At 40.3% G+C, this 12,858-nt stretch overlaps 1 protein-coding gene across 2 annotated transcripts in view; it reads right to left on the bottom strand.

Moving 5' to 3' along the window:
- The window catches only part of Lama4 (laminin subunit alpha 4), a 135,171-nt gene that overhangs the window by 69,593 nt on the left and 52,720 nt on the right, over nucleotides 1-12,858 (bottom strand). For both annotated transcript variants that reach the window (XM_026395057.2, XM_026395058.2), the window contains 3 exons: nucleotides 6,014-6,228; nucleotides 3,404-3,499; nucleotides 1,608-1,759 (listed from right to left, as the gene is read on the bottom strand). In XM_026395057.2, the coding sequence (XP_026250842.2) occupies nucleotides 1,608-1,759; nucleotides 3,404-3,499; nucleotides 6,014-6,228 (463 nt within the window). The remainder of the gene's footprint in view (nucleotides 1-1,607; nucleotides 1,760-3,403; nucleotides 3,500-6,013; nucleotides 6,229-12,858) is intronic.

The following is a 12,858-nucleotide window of genomic DNA, read 5'->3' as shown; positions in this document are numbered from 1 at the left end:
AATGTTTTGGAAATTATCAGTAGATGCACACACCAGGTTTTAAAAAACATACATAAACCTCTTCCAGCATAGGAGGATTCAAGGTAGAATGTGACTTTCTGTTCTTAATAGTGGGGTCCACATGAGTAGATTGAGGTTCTTGGGGCTGAAAGTGGGCCTAAGACCCTGCTCTGGGGTGGGCTGGCAACCAGGAAGAAAGGGTATCTTTTTCTAATTGGCACAAAGGCATAATATAGGCTCATGGTATTCTTGAATGTCCCTGATCAGGCCTTGGAGGAAGTGATCAATACACCAGGATCAGTGAAAATAGACTTCAGAACCTCACTTTTCTCCTTTTGGTGTAAAAGGAACAATTCTCTTTGTTTAAGGCCACTTGCCCCTTCTTTCACATTTCTGAGAAGTTTGTTCTTAAATGTAGCTTTTCTTGGATTAAGCCCTTTCATCCTGGTATTGGCTTCCTGTCAGTGACAGTGATATCCATCTTGGAGTTGTGCCTTTGAGGAAGGAGGAGTTAAATGCTCTGGGGCCTGGGCCTGCGTGGCTCATTGGCTTAGAGCTACATCCTGTGTCCAAGCAGAAAAATTTGGTCAAGAACAATTTCTAAGTTTGAAATAGAATGCTCTTTAAGATTTCACCCAGAGCTATGACTTTATGATGTTTGTTGTGGTTTAAACTACATACTTTTGGTTAACTGCTGAGGATATGATTTGCCCTTCCAAAAAATAATGAGCATTTACTACTGACAGGTGCTAGTTCTAACTGCTCTACATATATCAACTCATTGAATTTTCTTCACAACCCATGAAATAGGTACAATAACCATCCTTATCTTTAGATGAAAAACAATGAAGAATAAAGAAGTTAATAACTTACCCGTCACACAGTGTGAGTTGGGATATAAACATAAGCAATTTGGTTTCAAAGGTTATGCTCTTAACTATTAAGTTAACTTGACTAACACAGTAAAACCATGCTGGTATTAATTTTATTGTCCTTTTGGCTAACTACTATTGCTTTTAAAATTATCAGTTGGTTGGGATGTTGTGATAGAAGTCCATCATTTAGGGAGAAAGCCTTTAAAGGTTAGACTCATAGGATCTTTTTAGTCTATTTTTCCACTGTCTGCCTTTAGCTTGTTTATTCCATAGAGTGCATGTGTGTTTGTGTGTATGTGTGTGTGTGAGGGGGGTGGGGGAAGATATGTTGGGAAAATGAGAGAGAATGTGTGTGATAAGGAAAGGTGAGAGAGAGACAAAAAGAAGAAATGTTTTGGAGAAACTCCTCAAAAGCTTGTACATTGAGGCAAGGTAATGGTGGGTTTGTGGTAATGACTTGAATGATGTACAGCTTCACAAAGGAAACCTTCCTGAGTCTATCTTCCCTCAGTAGATATTGTTCTTTTAGTTATTTCATTTTATAGATGGTAAGACCAAGCTCAACTTTTCATAATTCCCTTTGAAACTATGTGTTCTGTATAGTAGACCTACAGGTTCAGCAATCTGTAATATAGTTATGGGGCTCAGATACCAAAAGGCCTAGAAGTTACTAGGTGTGATCCTGTAAAACCCGAATAAAAACACAGCAGAAAGTACAACATTTCTGCATACTTTGAGGAGGTAGATGGTGGAGTTCATTTCATTCACATGCCTGTGCGCTGCGGCACCAGATGACACGCTCAGCAGCCCAGATTTGCTTTCTTCAATGGAGAGCGCTGCCAACCGCAGGTCATCAGTCAGATCCCAGATGCACTTATCACAGCCTGGAGGTCAAATGAATGGCATGTCATTTCTTCAGATTCAAAAGTCACTTGGAAGCACATGGCTATAAGTAGATTATAAATGTGTACTTCCTTGGATAATACCAATTTTATTTTTGTTTCCTGAGAAGCTGCTCTGTACCAAAGAACTAGTCCACGCATGTGCCAAACTGTACATCAGGCACTATCCCCACTTAAAACATGATGAAAACAAAGGGCACAGGGAAGGTATATTAACATGAACCCTGCACACTGCATTGAGAAAGAAAGGAAACACAAAAGGGCAAGCCATCTGTGGGACACAGGCAAGGAGGAATGCTGTCTGCTTTTTGTTAGCCTTGGGAAAGCCCCTGGATGATTCTACTCTAGTCAGGCTTTGGTCTCTTGCTTGGTGCCAGCTAGTGAAGCACTATTTGCTAAGTCTGTCAAAGTCAGCTTGTCAAAATCAGCATTCAGTGCCAGTACCTCCAGGGCTCAGCTCCTCCCCTGGGCCTGCCTCACTTCCTGTCTGGATGAAAACTTCAGCAGGAGAAGGTCTGCCAGATTGACCAATGTCATGTCCTGGTCTCTGAGATGGTGCCAAAGTTCAGGCTGAGCCTGGGTTCCTGGGAGGCAGGCCCCAGCTTCTCATTACTTCTCACCTTTCACACTTGAGTGCCTCTGACCACTGTGATCACTCCCTGGGACCCAGCAGTCAGAAGGACACACACCATGTTTTGAAACCTATCTTGACCCCCTTTACAACTTGCCCTTTCCCTCAGGCTGTGCTCTGGTAAACAGAGACTAAAGGGTTAATTTTGTTAATATGTTAATTTGTTATTCAAAGGTTAATATGTATTTACTTATAAACTCTCTCAGGAAATGAGTCCCCAGTCAGCACATCAGGCTGCTGGGGGAGGTAGGGCCAGGCAAGCATCTTGATGTCCTTAAATGGACCTGGCTGGGGAGGGGGATCCATTTGATCACTCCCCTGCTTGTGCCTCATATCCTGTGCCATCTTCAAGATGGGATCACTGGTAGCAATCTCTGCCTAGAGGGACTCTGGGATGAAGATGCTTTTGTTTGGGGGAGGGGATGCCTAATGCTAAATAGTCTTTAAGTCAAAAGTCTTTAAGCCATTATGCTTGTGATTTGATGAACAGGAGTGACAAAATAATCCATCAAAGAAATAAGGCAGGTCCACTTTCTAATGCCTGACTATTTTATTTCTGGTCCCACTTTATATTTGGAGTGATTTGGGAAAAGGTGCTAATGTCTTTTGGTCTCAGTTGTGGCAGATGATATAAAGCATAGTCTATGTATCATGTTATGTGAGGACCTGGAGGGACAATAGAGAAACATGAGCCAATTGAGCCCCATCACAGGGATTTACTCACGAGCAAGATGCAGAATGTGAAGACTGGATAAATAAGTTTTCTAAAATAGAGCCATGTAAATGTAAACCACCTAGTGGCTGACTGCAATCAAGTGGACCACCAAGTAGTTTTGTGTAGGGTCCATTTGGAGGAGGTGCAGGCAGGGTTAAACCCAGGAGTGGAAATGAAGCATCAGTTTCCAGAGAGAGTGATATTGCATAGCTCTTCTTAATCCCACACCTGCAGCACATTAGAGAAAGTGGGGTTAGTCAATCATGTGGGTTATTTTTACTTATGGTTGGGCAGTCCATGCCTGTAGGGAGTTCAAAACCTTCTTCTAAGCATTCTCCAGTCACACTGTCACATGGGCCTCCTCCACAATTGCACACTGTGGGAAACAAAGACAAGTGATTAGGGAATCACCTCTTAATGCTTAAAATAGGGCAATATATTCATAGTTTCTAGACATAATGCTTTTCAGGGTATAATTCTTCAATGGGGATTAACTACATTCACCTTTAAGACTGTGTGAAATTGACAATGTAGAGATTATGCACTCCCAGCCCAATGAAACCAGGGCAAATGAGATTATCAAAGTTGATCCTGAGGCAATTTGTATCTAAATGTATCTAGCATCTCTCTCAACTCTTTGGGATTATTCAATGACCATTCAACTACTTTATTCCAAAAAATCCTGGTAAATTTCACAAAGTACTAAATGGCCACAGAGAGTTCAGCATTCAACTTGAAAATGAAAGCCATCCTTTCATCATGGATGGATTCTCCAGTTTAATCCAACTTCAGGGTTGGTCCCTGCCAGGTGTGAGGGAGGAACAGCCCCTAGAGGAGTGAGTGAGGAGTCCCAGGAACAACTCTTGGCTTCCAAGCATTTGACCTTTGGCACGATAGACTCCAAACTTCCAAATGATAGCTATCAGTGGGATGGCTAGGAATAATGCCAGGGAAACAATTAGGAACATATTTACAAGAGTTTAAAAGACCTGAAAGCCCATCATTCATCTACTGATGATTTTCAATAATGCCTTTTGAAAAAAAAAAACCCAAAGAAACCAAAACCCCAATCTTTTCAGGCTGCTCATTTTCCACTGAGTTTTTGTTTTGTTTTGTTTTCTTGAGTGCTGGGAATTAAACCCAGGGCCTCCCAGATGCTAAGCATAGTGCTCTACCACTGAATCACACCCTTAGCCCCTCCACTGAGTTTTGGTGTGGGAATTAATTTGTAATATTTAAAGAGGAATTCCTAAACTATCTCTGCCAGCAGTAAACTGGAATAGAATTTCGATTTTTCCCTACCTCTTAACTGCCTTTACAAAATAATAATAAAAAAAGAGCTTCAAGGGTGACATTTATTTATTATACTTCATCTATGTAATGTTCCACAAAATGCAGATTTACTGAATATCTCAGCAAGATCATGCTTTATTTCTTTCCGTATGAGTTTCTCTTCTTTGTCATCTTTGTCATGTAAATATAGGTTTAGTAGATATTTTGAGAGTAAGAGCATCAACCTTCTAGGCTTTTATCTTTTTTTTTGTGCTGGGGATTGAATCCAGGGGTGCTTAACCACTGAATCATATTATCCAGCCCCTTTTTATATTTTATTTAGAGACAGGGTCTCACTAAGTTGCTGAGGTCCTCGCCAAGTTCCTGAGGCTGGCTTTGAACTTGTGATCCTCCTGCTTCAGGCTTCTGAGCTGCTGGGATTACAGGTGTGTGCCACCCAGGCTTTGATCTTACCAATACTCTTTCTGATGACCTCTCTCTCTAGTTTGAATGGACACAGTGCTTCTTTGTTCTGTCCTGAGTCTTGGAGTTATGGCTCTGGATGCATTGCTTTCTGCTTGACATGTTTACTTTATTGAGGCTTCTTCAGATCATATATGTACCTTCTGGATTTTGAACTGTTGACTTTTTAGGTCTTCTAAGGAGGAGTCTGTTTCAGTGAGGGGATCTCCTACAGAAGCACGCCACAAGAGCACAATCCCTTCTTCCTTTCCTTCTTTCCTCAAAGTCACACAAGAGTAAGAAATTTTCAGCCCTCCTTACTCTTAGAGGGAAACAACTTCATTTCATTTCTGAAGAGCTTCACTCCCTGTATCAACTGGACTGGAGAAATCAAGAATAAAATTTGTACACTTCAGTTTAACTGAAGTCTAATCGGAAAGATTTCTCATACTGCCCTTAAAACATTTACTTTGACAATTGAGGAAATGAGGGTGTGGCATGATAAAACTGTACTCTTGACTTGCTAATAGACTTCCCTGAAATGTCAGTTTGAATAAACATAACAGAAAAAGGAGACATAGCTTCCAGGTTTGGAAAACTGATATAAACCACGCAAAGCTTCATTCAGTTCTTTGATCCATTTCAGGTGTCCACTGAGGTTGGATTTATATCTTTGATCAAGGAAGGATTAAGATGATAAGACAAAAATTCATTTGTATTAGTTTTTTTTTGGTTCATTATACCTATAAGCTTAGTTACAAATAGCCTTGATTAAAATTTCTAACCTGGTAAATTTGGGATGCAGATTCCTGAGAATGTATATTGCCCTGAGAAAATGACAAGGGGATGCTTCTTGCAATATTTTCCCAAGATATTTTTTTTTTCTTTTTGTAGTAGTGATTGAACCCAGGGGTGCTTAACCACCGACCCACATCCCCAGTTATTTTTATTGTATTTTGACACAGGGTCTCTATAAGGATCTTGCTAAGTTGCTGAGGCCGAGCTAGAACCTGTGATTCTCTTATTCATCCTTAGTTGCTGGGATTACCAGCATGTGCCACCACGCCTGGCTCTGAGATAAATTCTTTATCTAAATTCAGTATTAATGAAGGGCCATACCAGTCAGGCAGCTGGCTTAGGATTTACAATACTGCACCTGCACAGTTCTTGGCTGTTCTGGCATCCCCGTAGTATCCAGGAGCACAGCGTTCACACTTGAATCCTGTGGTGTTGCGTAAGCAATTCCTGCACTGGCCAGTGACTTCATCACAATCTTCAAAGATCAGGTTGGGGTCTGAATTTCCACTGCAGTCACATTTTTTACAGGTGCTTCCAATGAGCAGGGGGTTTCCATAGTAACCAGGAGCACATCTGAAGGGTGTTAATATGTTAAACATTTAGCATCCATAGTTGTTATTCCTTTTTATGTTTTAAAATCTTTTCTACACAGAGGAAAGGTGTAGTGAATAATTATAATTTGTCCACCCAGAATCCATTCCTACTCTCCCATCTTCCTAGTAGGACCAGACTTTGCTTCTAAGGAACTATCCCTTCTCATTGTGTTGTAGGCCATTGAGTTCAGCTTGGCCCCAGATACAGGAGTGTCTGGATTAAATTAGTGTATGGGGCATTGCTGGTCATTCCAGGGATCAGTGTACACAGCTGGCAGATGACGGGTGGGGCCAGAATAGCTAAATATACTGCAATGAGATGCATCAGTAGGGCAGAGTTGAAAAATGTTCTGGCTGAAATGTTAATGACAACTGAGAATCATTGGTGGAAATCACCATCTGTCTTGCCATAATGAATTGCTTAAACAATTAGTGCCAAGTGTTCTCATGGCCCAAAGGGATTAGCTCAGGAGCAGTTCCATGGGATTGTAGCTCTGACTCCTGTTTGAGAGTTACAGAAAGGCATTTCTTCCATCTTCAGGCATGAAGAGGCCATCAGGCAGCACTCTTAGCTCCTGGCTGCCATCTTGTGACTGAGCGAAGCCAGTCTGGAGACACTACAGATGGCAGAGCTGGGTGTACCACCAATAAATAGAGCTGGAGCCCAGAATGCCATGCTTCTGGATGTTTCCATATGTGAGCTTGTAGAGACCAAGCTCCTACCTGCACTTACTGTGTGGACAGAGCTAATGCCTATGGTCATACTGGCTGTGCTCTTCATGAGGGAGTCCATCTGAGTTGGAGAGTAGAGACTGAAATCTATCCAGCCTTTGCTCACCTTGCCAAGCTGTGCACTCTGGGTGGGGCTGTCTCTGTCCAGAGGAAGGAAAAAATGCCTTTCTCTACTTTTCCCAAATGTACCAGGAGAGTCCCTGCCATGAGAGGTGGACCATGGGCTCCATCTAAGTGGGGAGCTGCTACTTGGTTACAGTCAATTGTTACCAGAATGTAGCCTTGAGGGAATGAAGGATTTTTGTTGTCAGATCTTCCTGTGTCTGAAGAAAAAAAGTGAACATTTGGGTTTTTATGTGGAATTGCAATTTTTAAAGTTTGGCTCAAGCTTTGAAAGAATAGTGTATGGGTAAATCTATACATGTCTGCTGGTTAATTGTGGAATCTCCTTTCCTTCAGACCCTAACCTTGTGTGGAAGATGAGCTAACTGGAGCTGAAGAGAGTTTGGGAGTGGCTGGAAGGAATATGTGGTCACACCATAAGGGGAGTGAAGGTCAGTAGAGAGTTAGTTCTTATGTGACAGGGGAAAAGAAAAAGCCAGAGAAAATTTTCCAGTATGATGAAAGTGATGGTGAAGGAAGCCAGTGCTGGCCTTAGTGTGCAGGATGGATTCCAGGCTGGAACAGGGAGACCCGGGTTGGGTACAGAGGGCTTGGATTGGGAGTGGAAAGGAAGGGAGAGCATTCCAAGGAAATCAACAGGCCTTAGCCAGTAATAATAAGACATCAAGTTTTTAAAGGCTTCCTTTTAAAGAGTCATGATTCAGAACACTTGAGAAATAGAGAAATGAAAAAAAAATCACACCTGAAATCCCAGGACCCTAATAAAATGACTTTCGAAGACTTTGTATTCAATCTTTATGCCCTTTGCTTGCAGTGTGTTCCATAGTTCCACCTATATGAGACTGCTGAAATTTGGGATAAAGGCCACAGAGGTCTGGCCTTCTGAAGCTAACAGGCCACTTCAGTTTTCTGGGGTCACATAGCTAGGAAGTCACAGTGCAAGTCTCAGACCTTCCAACCCTGATGCTCTTTCCTTTGCTCCATTCAGGACCACACTGCTGCTGCTATAAATGAATGAGTGAATCCATTCAACAGAGGGACAATTCATGTCCATCTTATGTAAGGCATAGAAGGAAACAGGAAGAGCAAAAGCACACAGCCCATGCTTTGAAAGGACAATAAGTGAATTAAACATAACTACACATAATATAATAAACTCTAGAAACCAAAGTCTATGAAAAAGACGAGAATGAACGTAAGTTCTACACATCCCACAAAGAGACGCCAAGAGGAAATATACAGTGAGTCTTGTTATTCATACTTTCTCATGTCTTACACCCTCTGTTCCCTATGCTAGCATAAATTATCCTTCTATGGGATATGTGGCTGGATTGAATTTCTATCCTTTTCTGCAGTTCAACAAAAGAATAATATTAGACTCTTAGGCTCATTACAATAAGAGTGACATCTACCACCTTGATGTGTAGCTGGGAATCTTGAGGACAGGGAGTGAAGGGGCTGTCTCAAGATCATTTCCAGATGCATTTATTTGCTTTTACATTTATTTCCACTGTATTTGATCTCCAGAGTTTATTCCCTGGTCTTTCACAAGAGAAAAGCCAAACTTTCTATTTTGTAAATTGGAATCTCAATCACAGGGAAACCTACTCTGACTTACTCTGAATTTCAAGAATACCTGTTTGTGGTAGTTCCAAAGGCAACTCTGAAGTTGAGTCCTAACTGCAGACACTACTGATTTCATAAAATGATCATGCAAAGTTTTACTTTTTGGTAGCTCTTACAAATCTCTGTGTATTTAGATAAGGCAGCTTGAGCATGGAAAACTAAGTTACCTGTTCATTGCTGCAGGGTTCAGCCCTCTTATGGGACTTTAAGTTTAATGCTTCCACTTCACAAGTCTGGCATTAATGAATTAATTTATTAAGAAGTTAATGATTATTACAGTTGAATAATCAAATGCTATTTATGTCCCACCCTCAAAGAGCTAATGACAAGGATATAAAAGGTCCAGTAGTTGGCTTTGGAATCAGCATTGGAGGGCTGGGAATGTAGCTCAGTGGTAGAGCGCTAGCCTAACATGCCAGAGGCCATGGATTTAATCCCCAGTATGAAAAGGAAACAAACAAAAACAAAACAAAACAAAACAAAACAACAAACCCCCCAAAATAGCCTGGTCCATTTTTTTTCTTACATAATCTCATTTCTAGATCTATTAATGGCTTGTTCTATCTTGAGAAAATAGAATTGATAATTATACAATGCAAACAAGAAAAACAACATATGAATTTTGTCACTTCATTTAGTGATCATAATATTTGGGTAAAACCCAAAACCAAAAGATATGTTGTTTGGAGAAAAGATGATTTTAACCAAAAATTATTGTTTTGGGATTTGGGGGAGCTCTTCTCCTCTTTCTTTTCTGTTTCTCCTCCTAGGGCCTATATCTGTCACTGAATGCCTTTTTCAAGGGGGCCCTAACTCCCAGCCTGGGAAGCACAAACTTTTCTGGGCTGGAAGGGGTATCACCCAGTAATTGTTCTTGAGGGTAAATAAGAAGATGTTAAAGAAAGAAGAAAGCACCTGTTCCATAGTAGGTGCCATTCAAATGTTCTCTACTTCTTTATGAAAGACTGGGAAATAAGAACATGGCAGGAGTCCAGAGGCAAAGCCCAAAGCAGAAAGTTGTAAGAAGAACTCTGCAAATTCTAGAGCTAATAGCTTGTTTGAAAGACATGGGGCCTTCAGAAAAAATTAGACTACTTTCCTGGATCATAAAGCGTCAATAACTGTTAGCTTTCTCTTCATCCTTTTCCTTATTCTTTTTTTCTGTCACTAAGGCCATTCTCAAAACCAATAGCACTGTTACCATCATTTCTGATGACACTATGTTCTGCCTTTCCCATTAGAGTTTCAAGGTCACCTTGGATATGCTTTAACTTGCCCCATTCTTCTTTCCCAATCCTCAAGCAACAAGACTTACATAGAGTCTTAGCACATTTCTTACTTCACCACAACATCAAATTAATGAAAGTTTATTTTTCAGGCTGCTATGGGAGGCAATTGGAATACCAAAGCACTGAAATTACATTAAGTTTATCAGTTGAACACTGCAGAGAACATTGAGGTCCTGGGTTTTGTTTTTGGGGATTTACCACTAACTGATTGTATGACCTGAAAATAAGTCCCCTCATGGCTCTAAGTCTCATGTTCCCCATCTTTAGACTGTACTTCTTGTGGAGTAAAAGTCGTGCTGGGATGAGAATGAGAATTGCAAAACTCCTTCCATAACACTTGTACATTTTATAATTATCTGCATTGGCAAACCAGTTCTATTTGCAACTTGAAAATTTAGTCAGAGAGCAGTGACTTACTTAGTCACTTCTGGGTCACCCTTTGCAATTTTCTTGAGATGGAAAAGGAGTTGGGGGGAATAATGAGGTAGGAAATGACTGACTCTTGCTGCATCACTCCTTTCCTAAAGGAACCAATAAAAGTGCTGTTAATGTTTTCTTAGTTTTAAAAAAAAAATATTACTGAAATACATTTAACCGAATGCCTGCAGAGTGCCAGAAGCTGTGATGGAGGAAGAGTGGGTGGATAAGATACTGCTTCTTTGGAGGAGCTCATAGTTAAATTGTATGATTTGTGAGCAAGTGTCTTAACTTCTCTGTGTCTCAGTTTCTTTCTCTGTAAATAAAGTAAAGACGGTACCTCATAAGATTATTTTGAGGCTTTGATGTGTCATTATACGTAAAGTGATTCTAACAGTGATCGATAAAGAGTAAGCAATCAATAAATGCCAGCTGTCATTTTTACCATCATGTTCATAGTATCAGTGCAAGAAGATGTAGTAAGTTTTCCAGTTGTCTGGTGGCTTTTGGGAGCACATGGAGTTTAAATTGTGAGTGGGGACAGACTTTAGGAACAAGAGGCAGGAAGGGGCCCTAGCAGACTAAGAATCATGTTGTTAAGATGGGGTGAGTGTCTGTGTTGATCTGTACTGTATAGTAGAGTAAGCAAAATGGGTTTTATGTTTTAGGCATCTCACACTTGTATATAGTATGGATCCTTTTTAAAGGCAAGACATTTTCATAGAAAATACTCTCCAGTGTTCATGTCAATTATCTTTTATCAAATATAAAATTAGGTCAAAACTCCTTATGTCTATGAATTTTATATGTCTTGAAAACCAAAGTAAATTTTCTAATAAAACACAAACAAAACCACAAACTCATCCAATTAAAATTAACAACATTATATCAAAACCACGGATGATGTTCTGTTGTAATCGAATGGCCACCAGCAACATGATGTGATATTTTGTCTGAGTTCTGTATGCACATCCTGGCGGGTGCTGTGTGATGACTCATCCCTCCCACCAATTTTCTTTTCAGAATCTTTAGTTTTAAAGTTTGTGTTGATATCATGCCATTTGACCACTGATTGCCTATAGCATGTTCTTGACACACTGTCACTCCTATAATTCTTCTCTCCTAAACTGAGATAGATCTCCCTTTGTTATAAAAGGACCCTACAGAAAGTCCAGAACATAAGTCAACAAGCAAAATTATTGATTAAATTTAAACATAATATTAAGAAAATATCCACAGGGAATCCATGAACCTCCTTGATTTCTAAGGACACCAGGGGTTCTTAGGCTACAGTTTAAGGAATCCTTTTCTATTACATTGGTGTGGTATTGAAGGTTGGAGTACAGCCATAGTTCACAAAGCAATGAGAACTCTGGTGCATGAGGATCCTAAAGAAAGTTTCTAGGCCTTCCCCTTAGATGTTGTTTTTTTCAGTGGGTGGTGAAGTAGGTATTGGGGAGTTTCTAGGAGACACTACCACACAATTATTTGAAAAATCACTTGAATTTGAATGCTTTATCCAAATTTCATGCGTTGGAAATTTAATCCCTCAAAATCCCATGTTCATGGTATTTGAGCAGGGGGTGGGACCTTAGGGAGGTGATTTGATTCATCCATTCTTGGGTTAATGGGTAGGAATGTGAGTGGCTATTTATAAAAGCAAGCTTTCTCTGGCTAGCTTGCACTGTCTTGCAGTGTGATGCCTGGTGCCACTTTGGAACTTTTCAGAGTCCTACCAGCAAGAAGGCTTTTGCCAGACACAGACTCTCAACTTAGACTTCTCAGCCTCCAGAACTATAAGAAATAAATGTATTTTTTCATAAATTACTTTGTGGTATCCAGTTAGAGCAACACAAAACAGACTAAGTTAACATCACTTGATGAAATCATCTCTAAATGAAGAAAGACCTACAGCATTCTTGGTTTGGATTAATTTGTACTCTTGTTTGAAACTGATATCCATACAAGTCATCTGCATGTTTTGAAAAGCTCTTGTAGAGGGGTTCAAATTCATCAATATATTGAAAACTTAGATTAAGTTAACTCAACCTAAGAACTTGGTTGTTAAACTCAAAACAGAACCCCAGCTCTCCAACCCTCCCAGGGTCAAACCCAAATCAGGAACAGCTAAGGCTACCTCTTTTTGAATGCTCCAGCCCCTCCATGGGGCAGAAATCACTTCTCCCACTACACTCTTAGTAGATTATGCTTGTCCTTGTGTTTAACATTCACTTTTTTCTGCTTTGGAATGAATGATTTTTCTGGTTTGTCTCCACCCTTAGCCTTGATATTCCTTGAGGACAAGAAATTGTGACTTAGATGAATCTGCCCTGTGCCCTTCCACACTGAATTGAAGATTGATTTTTTTTATGTAAAAGATCTCAGTACTGTCCCTTTAAGAAAGGTAGAAGAGGGGTGAAGGT

Source organism: Urocitellus parryii, chromosome 8, assembly GCF_045843805.1.
Source record: "Urocitellus parryii isolate mUroPar1 chromosome 8, mUroPar1.hap1, whole genome shotgun sequence".
NCBI lineage: Eukaryota > Metazoa > Chordata > Mammalia > Rodentia > Sciuridae > Urocitellus > Urocitellus parryii.
The sequence above is the reverse complement of the archived record's forward strand: the minus strand, read 5'-3'. Positions and strand labels throughout refer to the sequence as shown.